Source organism: Nannobrachium achirus, assembly GCF_963921795.1.
Source record: "Nannobrachium achirus genome assembly, chromosome: 8".
NCBI classification, from domain to species: Eukaryota; Metazoa; Chordata; class Actinopteri; order Myctophiformes; family Myctophidae; genus Nannobrachium; species Nannobrachium achirus.
Window position 1 is genome coordinate 5,011,473 of NC_137817.1, and position 10,677 is coordinate 5,022,149.

General features: G+C 41.8%; 1 protein-coding gene across 1 annotated transcript in view; it reads right to left on the reverse strand.

The window, feature by feature from the left end:
- Nucleotides 1–9,596, reverse strand: part of inppl1a (inositol polyphosphate phosphatase-like 1a) — a gene marked incomplete at its 5' end in the record, with an annotated part of 94,651 nt that extends 85,055 nt beyond the window's left edge. The window contains 4 exon segments of the mRNA XM_080731329.1: nt 9,418–9,479; nt 9,481–9,501; nt 9,503–9,577; nt 9,579–9,596. Coding sequence (XP_080587455.1) covers nt 9,418–9,479; nt 9,481–9,501; nt 9,503–9,577; nt 9,579–9,596 — 176 coding nt within the window.
- Between the last annotated feature and the right edge of the window lie 1,081 nt (nt 9,597–10,677).

Consider the following 10,677-nt stretch of genomic DNA (forward strand, 5'->3'; position numbering starts at 1 on the left):
TGCACTTTGTCAAAAATGACATGACGCGTTGAATTTTTGTGGGACCCATAAAATATCCCTGGGACTCATCCGAAAGACCCTTTGTGGGTCCCGGGGACTCATTACATTAAAAACCTATTAACATCAATGTGTGTGTGTGTGTGTGTGTGTGTGTGTGTGTGTATGCAGATCACAGACACTACCTAATTAATGTTATAGTGGTAACTGCAATCACAAGATACGCATGGATAAAAAACTTTCTTTGAGTTCAAATTACATTATTAGTATTTTAGACCTACAGGAAATTAAATGTAACAAAGTTAGTTGGCTCATAAACACCTAAGGGTACACATAGCACCTTCTTTTCCTCACTCACACACACAGTCACACGTGTGTGCGCTCACACACACACAGCAGGCTGAACTTGTGGCAGATCTACGTGTTTAGACGTGCCACACTTAACACCAACATCTTCCGGCTACAAAATATTGAAAGTACATTTATTTGCATTTGTGTCTCTTTTACACACACACACACACACACACACACACACACACACACACACACACACACACACACACACACACACACACACACACACACACACACACACACACACACACACACACACACACACACACACACACACACACACACACACACACACACACACACACACACACACACACGAGAAGGGAAAAAGCAGGGGACATTCAAAAGTGAAAGCTAATGCTAGCTTCAACTGTTAAGGTTACCATTAAAGGAGCTATACTTTATGAAAAACAGACACTAAAATAAACATGTTTTGAAAATATTTTATAAAAAACATTAAGCTTCATATGTGTTTCTATTCAAAAATGACCACAAAAAGTATAAAATAATGGTAAAATAATCAACAAATCGAAATATTTTCGAAACAATTTTTATTTTAGTGTCCGTTTTTCAAGAAAAAGTTGACTATATAGTTCCTTTAACTTTCAGACTGTAAAGTTAGACAAACATTGATATTTTTACCCTCCGTTCTAAAACCAAAATAAATGGCCTCGTCCACACACACACACACACACACACACACACACACACACACACACACACACACACACACACACACACACACACACACACACACACACACACACACACACACACACACACACACACACACACACACACACACACACACACACACACACACACACACACACACACAGGGAGGAGAGCATGCTACCAATCTTCTTGTCACAGGAGTGTACAGTAAAACGCTCACAGTAGACTAATTGTACAGCAAGTGCTTATTTGCCAGAAAGCCAATGGATACCTTTAAATTTGGAATGTGCACGTGCGTGCGTATACATGCACACACGCATGGACGTGCACACACTCTATAGTCAAAGTCTATAAAGCAAAGAATGTGAAGCGCGACACTAAATGCCTAATTTACGATCCGTCATTACGGCAGTGTTGCACGCCGACAATAGCAGACCAACAAGCCCACGTGGCTCGGATGCAGCGACACCACACCATCATACGACGAAGTGTAAATCCTCCGGCCAAACTCCTCCAGGGTTTCCACTGCCCATGCTTCAGTAAACCTACCATCATCACCAGTCTATTCTGAAACACACTTCCTAAAAAACACTGCAGCCTCAGTCTGAGCCACTGCAATAAAGGGAAGCGTGTCGTTCTGTACTGTCTGCACGTGCACAGACAAGAGACAGCATGTCTGAGTCGTCCCCCCCCCCTCCTCCCAAAACAATATTAAGTAGATCTCTTGGTTAGGGCTGTCACAATTATTAGATAATCGTCTAATCGCAATTATTTGACATCATTGCGATTATTTTTCATAATCGTCATAATCGTTTCCATGTTGAAAAATGTTCATATATATTTTTTGAAGTAAGATGCGACGCGTTGTGAGCTTGTAGATCGGCTATTTCCACTATCAATGTTCTTTTTTAAGTATAAAGTTGTCAAATATGTCAGTAATGTCTTTGTATATTTAGATTATGTGTCATATCTATCATGTGCAACTTCAAAGCCTAAAAGCCGAACAGAAATGTGATTGTCAACGACAAAAACACAATTAAATCGTTAATCGCAATTATCCTGAGCAACATCCTCCAGTCCCTCCACTTCCCAGGCCAGTGTAATCTGGTCAGACAATTTGCCCTCCTGGCCCCCAAGTTGTGGAATAAACTCCCTGTCGCACTTAGAACGGACTCACTCGCTAGCTTTCGCCGTGGACTGAAGACTCACCTCTTCAGACTCCACCTAAACCCTTAGCACTACAGAAAATCAATGACCATACATGAAGCTAGTTAGCATTTGTTTTTAGGTTTTTAGAACTTTGATTATATTGTGTTTTTTTCTAGATAGATATCCATTTGCACTTGTTATAGCCAGGTTAGCCTAACCCTAACCCTATTATCTTGTGATGTCTTGTATCTGCTTATTGTAAATCGCTTTGGATTAAAAGCATCTGCTAAATGCCTAAACTGTAAACTGTAAACTCCAAACCTCACAAAACAAACTGATTCGACTACTTCTCGAGAAGGGGGCCCATGACCCAGTGCCAGCATATCTGACCAAATATCTACAAAAAGTTAGCGACACCCACAGCCACAACACCAGAGGGACTTCTGACGTAAAAAAGACTGTAAAAGGACTTATTTGGGATGCTCCTTTTAGGCAGGGTGTTTAACTGTACTGTACTACATTCTTTTAATGTATTGACTATACTTGTTCTGTTCTCCACTTTTGTCTAATAAAATACTCAATCAATCAATCAATCCCTGGACATGTAGATTTTTTGTCTGGTTATGTTATACTGTTGTTTTGTTTTGCTTTTAGTGATGTGCTCTTTTGTAATGTTACTTGTTTCATGTATGGGGACAACGGATGTAAATGAGCAAGTTGCATGTGTGTGTGTGAATGTGTGGTGTTCATCAATGTGTGCTGTCCCTCCCAAATATAAGTATAAATATTAAAATAAAGTTTGAGAACCACTTGTTTGTTTGTTTTCTGGCATAAAGATGATTTGACAACCGTTGCATGTTTGCAGTTTTGGGAATGAGATGATGATGTTTAGTGATGACTAATGTATGTAATCATACGTCTCCCCACTGCCCAGCTAATGGTTTATAGTTAGGAACCAAATGGACCCTTACGGGTTTGTAACTCAGATTCTACAAATGTAACCAAATGGACCCTTATATGGCAACTCAAGAGAGTGTACAAATGGACCTGTAAGGATCCATTTGGTTCATTTTGTACCCTCTCAGAGTTAAATAAATCTGTGGGATAAGGCATCTGTTGGGTAGAAACCTCATGTTCAAAAAGATTCTAATTGAAAAACAGAAACATCTGCAAGCTCAAAATGCAACTGGGAGGCCCCAATGTTATTATTTACACTTTTTTTTTTTTTTTTAAATAGAGCAATATACAGCATATCATCGCAAAATGAATAAATAGCAAATCTAGTAAGTATAATGTGTAGCTTAGGAAGGACTAATCAATTTAGTCGAGTATATCTATTATTTCAAGTCAATTTGTTATAAAAATAAATACAAATATAATATATAATATAAAATAAATTGTTCTTGAATGGAGAAACCGATGAGATACATAATGAGATAATTGCAGTCCTAAAGAGAAGGGGCCTGATCTTGATCTTCAATTCTGTGAACGGTTCTGTGGAATGTGTGCGTAAAAGCAAATGTACTTGTCGACAGTCACAGCATACAGCATATGCGACATGCTGTTTAAGAAAAAAAAAAGAATCTTGTTCACATCACAATAAACAAATTTCACAGAAACATTAGACTAAAATGTTAAATTCTCACTTCCCTTATATCTGATAGGACAGGATATAGGGAAACAGGACAGGGGTGATCGAATAGACAGATCACACTTCAGAACCTCAAAGCTTTACTTTAGCTAGGGTGTTTTTGTGTCTGATTGTCAATGGGAAAAAACGTGCTTTCTCAGTCTGCTGCCAGGTTCCTTGTGGCTATCTAACCACTTCCCATGTGACATCATTCTGAAACAGTCTGTGGTTGGGGGGTGACCGTGACGCGTGATTATGGATCCCACATCAGTTCTAAACTAGGCAAACCCCGCTGTGATTGGCCAGAAGTCTCTTTGATTGACAGTTCTCGTTTTTGCAACTATGCCTAAACCCTAACCTCAGTAAAACTATGACTAAACCTAACCTCAGTAAGACTATGCCTAAACCTAACCTTAACCATAACCTCAGTAGAACTATGCCTAAACCCTAACCTCAGTAAAACTATGACTAAACCTAACCTCAGTAAGACTATGCCTAAACCTAACCCTAACCTCAGTAAAACTATGCCTAAACCCTAACCTCATTAAAACTATGCCTAAACCTAACCTCAGCCAGACTATATTCCTAAACCTAACCTTATCCCTAACCCCAGTAAAAGTATACCTGCCAGGGAGCCAATCAAGACACTGGTGAGGCGTAAGTTGGTGGGATCCATAATCAGGCGACGGTGACCTTAAACACAGCGCTCATCGTAGTCTTGGGCCACCGCATCCTTTGTGAGCTGACAACTGGAAGCACCTGGCATAATCTAATGGACTATAATCTTTCTTTGCCATAAGAAGCAGTTAAATCCTTTTGAAATCAATTCAATCGTTTTATTGCATTTTGTGCCAATTTATTCATTGCTTTAATAAGTAGGCTTGTAATAAGCGTGTTAATAAACACTTATTATAAATGGTGAGAAAAACACCAACAGGGGTTTATTTCTCAACAATGACCTGCTCAACATTCATCATCCCTTGCGTATGTTGTGTTATGCTGATGCGGTGCATATTATCAGCAGCTAAACTCAAGACCATTTGGCCCGTCAAAAGAAAGACATAAGTTTGCGAAGGAAGAGAAAGTGGACAGGGTGAAAGTGGACAGGAAGGGAGAGAGGGTGTAGGTGGGACGGTATCAGGAAGCAGCTGATGTGTGGGCGTGGAGGTATGTGCATTGTTGCTGTTCATTAGGACAGTGGGGGGTCGGGACCCCTAGGGGGCGTCCCCAAATTAGTTTGGGGGATCCCCACTCCACAGCAGGTTTGCATTTCACCAGGTTAACATTCACCCGAATCGAACAAATGGAACGTCGAACAAATGTTACGTTGAAATATCGACACGCTCTCTATTGTTTTCTCACTCAACAGAAATTGTCAAATATTAGAGGCAGAAATTATTAAATTCTACATGCTCACAAGTCACAACGCCGCTATAGATTTGCTATTTTCACAATAGAACCGTGTAATTCCTCAACTCTTAGTGCTTGTCAGGGTGGTGGGGGGGGGGGGGGGGGGGGGGGGGCATGATCTAGGCATGGGCGTGCATGATCCATGCACTATGAATTACATGGAAGTCTATGGAGACCATGGCATCTTGGACCTTCAAAGACATTTAATTGATTGCAACTTAAAGTGTTAAAATATGATTCTTTTGGGGGCCACGGCCTGAAAAGGTTGAGAACCACCACCTCGTGCCAAGGACCCACACATTTATGTGTTTTGTGCCAGGACCTCTAGAAGCAAAGATTTGAGCCAACCAGAGTTCCACAACATCATTACAGGTGGTCCATGAGAAAATGACATTATAGATCAGCTAATTTCTGTGTGTGACACCAGCGTGCAATTAAGAATATATCCATCTTTAAGATTTATATTACGACTTTATCCACAGAGCTGTACTGTATGTGCATTACATGATTCACCCATTCACACACTGACAGCAGAGGAAACCATGCAAGGCACCAACCTGCTCATCGTGAGCAGTCAAGGGTTCAGTCAGTGTCTTGCTCAAGGACACTTCATTGATCTTTCTGTGATTCTATACAACTGCTGTAAATGTTGTTCTACTTGCACAAGAAGAATTTCACATTTGTAAGTCAGCAAAATGCCTAAACTGTAAATTAATTACCTCATTTTATTTCTGCCATGAACATGCATAATAATATTGTATAGCTGTAAGAGACCAGGGTAAAGGATAAGCTCCCATCGCCGTGAAGCTGTAAGAAAAGAGACCAGCGCAAAGGATAGAGAGAGAAACAGGAAACAAATTATACAATATTATTATGCATGTTCATGGCAGAAATAAAATGAGGTAATTAATTTACAGTTTAGGCATTTTGCTGACTTACAAATGTGAAATTCTTCTTGTGCAAGTAGAACAACATTTACAGCAGTTGTATAGAATCACAGAAAGATCAATGAAGTATTCTTGAGCAAGACACTGACTGAACCCTTGACTGCTCACGATGAGCAGGTTGGTGCCTTGCATGGTTTCCTCTGCTGTCAGTGTGTGAATGGGTGAATCATGTAATGCACATACAGTACAGCTCTGTGGATAAAGTCGTAATATAAATCCCGGCGATGGGAGCTTGTGCAAAACAGAGTTTCACTCCTTTACACCTTTTGTGATGTGACAATAAAGTTGAAGCTGATGTTGATCTGATGTTTGTTAAAACAGTTAACTGGGAGTAAAGCCATTTCAAAATGCAAATCTTCCCTGAGCTGGTCTGTTTAGTTTTTTAGTTAAAACTAGGCACAGGTCCTCCACCCGGCCAGGCAGGTTATTGGACCTACGGTCCAGGAGTTGCCATGATGTGAATATGCCTGAGGCCGATTAGAAAAACAAAGGGTGGCATTTCTTCCTTGTTATGATGAGCCTTGAGGTCGGCTATTTTCGATACTTGATACCACACTAAACTAAGCATAATCAAGTCAATACTGGAGATGTGGCGTACAGCTTGGATATCTACACAGCAATTCTTTGAACATAAGATGCTGCATTCAAGTTCAGGAGAGTTTGGACAAGGCAATTCTCATGAATGTAGCCTTCGGGTATGGCATGGAAAGAGCGCATTTGCATTTCTTTCACCATAGTAAAAACAGCATTCATGGTGTGGAGAGGGCACTTTTTACAGACAGGTAAAAGGGCAGGGGGCTCAAGCCTCCTTGATGTCTATGTGTGGCACGTGCCTGCAGAATACTGTATATCTCAATATGTTGATAGTATTCATTGCTATAGAGGGTTTGCTCAGTAACAGGGTTACTCTCCAGCTCTTTAGTAAACCAACTACAAAAACAAATCATATTAATAAGTTATAACTATAGCACATTCAAGATAATGTTGTAGGCTATATGACAGCATCAACACTGCTGGGAGTCTGTCTTGTGAACAACATTATGGCTGGGATCCTCAGCCACTACTGTTACTGCACGCCTTCATAACTGCTACTGGATGGAGTTATAAGGGTTGTAGAAGCAGAGGCTACGCCTCGGACAAAAACCTCAGTCCGGCTCCAACAGCAGGCCGTGTGCGTGGACGTTTAGTTTTACTGACATGTGGAGGGAGCGCCGTTTAATTTGACGTCTCTATTACCGACTAGAACCGCAGACTGATTGTAGCAATATGCCTGTGTTAAAACGCCACCAACAGGACGCCCACATCTGAGGAGAAAGAAAGAGCAAAGGGAGGCGACACAGGCAGCCTTCAAGTAGTGTGCCATGCTGCCCATGGGCTCCCCTGACCCCCCCCTTCCCCCCCCCCCCCCCCCCCCCCCCCCCCCCCCCCCCCACACACACACACACACACACACACACACACACACACACACACACACACACACACACACACACACACACACACACACACACACACACACACACACCACCACCACCACCACCCACCACCACCACCATCCAGGAGGAAAGTAAACAAACTCATTTTGCCCGACTGTTGGACGTTTTTTGTGTGTAAATGTACCGAGGGATCAGTGTTTTTTTATATATATTTTAAAAAGTCATAGGACACCCACATTTTGATCAGATACACAACATCACAACAGTATAGTAACAAAAACGGTGGTGTAAAGTAACTAAAGTAGATTTACTTAAGTACTGTCCTAGTATAATTTTGAGGTATTTGTTGTACTTTACTTGAGTCTTTCCAATACTTTTACTTTTACTCCACTATACATCTTGGATCCAAATATTGTACTTTTACTCCACAACATTTATTTGTAGATTGAATATTATTACAAAACATACAAGTGCTCTTTCCCACCACTGAAGAAAAAAAGAAGAAAAAAATGTTGTTAAATGTGTTGACTTTTCAGCAGTTTTTAGACGTAAAGTGACTCGGGGGAAATATAAGGGAACACAATGGACAAACCAACAGCACACTGTAAATAAATCCATGCATTTGAAACATTATTATGCTGCTGGCTGATGATGATGATGATGATGATGATGATGATGATGATGATGATGATGATTTATTACTAGTATTTCAACATTGTGCTGATGATTATAATCAATTCGTAAATTAGCTATAGAGAGATGTGTTTCTCAAAGTGATTTCCATGGACTCTGTGGGTTGCTTTTGGGGGGGGGGGGGGGGGGGGGTCTAAATTGACCCATACAAGTCTGTGACAATAACAACATACAAATTGAACCAAAATTGACCCATTTGTACACTGTCAAAGTTAAGGGGAGGAACCTTCAAAATTTCAAAGTTGAGAACCAGTGATATAGTAATAGAGTAGCCTATACTGACATATAGGTCATAAGACTGTAACTCTAACAGTATACAGATGGAACCAAATGGGACACGTTTATAGGGTCCATTTGGTTCCATTTGTCAGAGTAAAGGGCAGACCTTGAAATGTAAAAGTATGAGAAACACACTGATATAGAGAATACTCAGAGCATGCAAGTCTATAACTCTAATGCCTCATTCACACTACAGATATATAGTTGAACGTTTTGCTTGGTAATTCAATGTAATCTCAATGGAAACCAGCTTTAAAGATGCAGGGAGATGCTCAGAACAAAGCTTTGAAAGCTTTAAAGCTGGTTTCCATTGAGATTACATTGAATTACCAAGCTAAACGTTCAACTATATATCTGTAGTGTGAATGAGGCATAACAGCATACAAATGGTCAGGGGTCCATTTGGTTCCATTTGTACACTGTCAAAGTTAAGGGGAGACCTTCACATTTCAAAGTTTGAGAACCAGTGATATAGAGCAGTGGTTCTCAAAGTGAATTCAAGGGACTCTTTGGGTTCCTTTATGGGGGGTCTAAATTGACCCATACAAGTCTGTAACTCTGTCAGTGTACAAATGGAACCAAAATGGACCCGTTTACTGTCAGAGTTAAGGGGGAGAACCTTGAAATGTAAAAGTTTGAGAAACAGTGATAGAGTATAGGCTACTCAGAGCACACATTAGCAGCAAGTTTGTAACTCTAACAGCATACAAATGGAACCAAATAGAGTAGTAGACCCTCGTAATAGACCCTCATTTGGTTCCATTTGTATACTGTCAAAGAAAGTTAAGGGGAAACCTTCAAATGTAAAAGTTTGAGAAGCAGTGATACAACAGAGTATTATACTCACAGCACGCACAGGGCATAAGCCCCGGTGACGCTCTCGCTGTCCCGCACCAGGAAGCTCCCATCCCCTGGCCGCCCGGGCCAGCAGCTTCCTCGGCCGCGGCTCGGCTCAGGTCGCGGTGGTACCACAGCGGTTGCCACCCCGGTCCCAGCAGCGGCAGCACAACCACCGCCGCCGGCCATGGCCCACAGCCCTGCTGCTGCTACTACTACTACTACTACTACTACTGCTGTTGCTGCTCTCACACCTAAACTAAACTATACCACACGTCCACGGCGGAACCACACACCCGAGAAGAAACCTAAAACCTCCACACCTACTAGTCCACACTCCCTCCCTACACAACAACAACGAACGGTCAAACGATATCCTTTTATAATTCGCAACGCGCGAGGGAAGAAGAAAAGTACGGTTGGTTGTTGTAGGAAGAAGTTGCGACGGAGGTGTTTAAAAACGTGTCTTTTTTTGTGTTCGTTTCCAGTGTCTCTCGATTCGGGTTCTTTTTTTCCCCTTCTTTCTTTGCCCCTTGTTGTTTTAGTTTCCCGTGCTGGTTGAGTTCCTGAAAAGGCTCTCGCCTCGCCTCTCAGCGCCTCCTCTGTGTCGTTACTTCCCGGTGTCCCTGGGACGGAAACCAGCGGATGTAAATCCACCATGGAGGAGGGAGGGAGAGCAGTGGTGGAAGGAGTAGCTACTGTGGCGTCAGTTCAGCAAACGCCAAGGTATGGGCAACATGACTGGTGTCGAACGAATACTGGCCACTTCGCCAAAAATTCTACTCGCCAAATCAACTTGCTAGGACACCTCGTCGCCAATGAGCATGCAGGGGTTGTTAACATTGAACTGTCAGTCAGGAAAATCCAGGAGATTATTTTTTAGGGGGTGCGCGGAACTCCCTAGCCATAAATTATAACTTCCAGTAGAGGGTGCGTATGCGGAGGTTACGTCTCTCCTGGAGTTATAACGCAGAGTAAAATAGCTCTCGCTGGTTGAGGCCTCCATGTCCCTAATCGCCTCAAAACATGTTTAAATCATGAAGTTGCTCACCTCATCGTCGAAACAGCTTTATATCTACCGATGAGCCCACTCGTTGGCATGTGTTAGTCCATATGTTTCTAATAAATTAATGTTTAACTAAAACTTCTCTGAGACTCGCGTTTCCTCGTCGAATGTTTCCGCATACAGAGCGCTTCAGAACTACAGAACGTTGGAATACTTCCGCATACAAAAACGTCATGTCCTAGTATGAGCAAATCGCAACGGCGA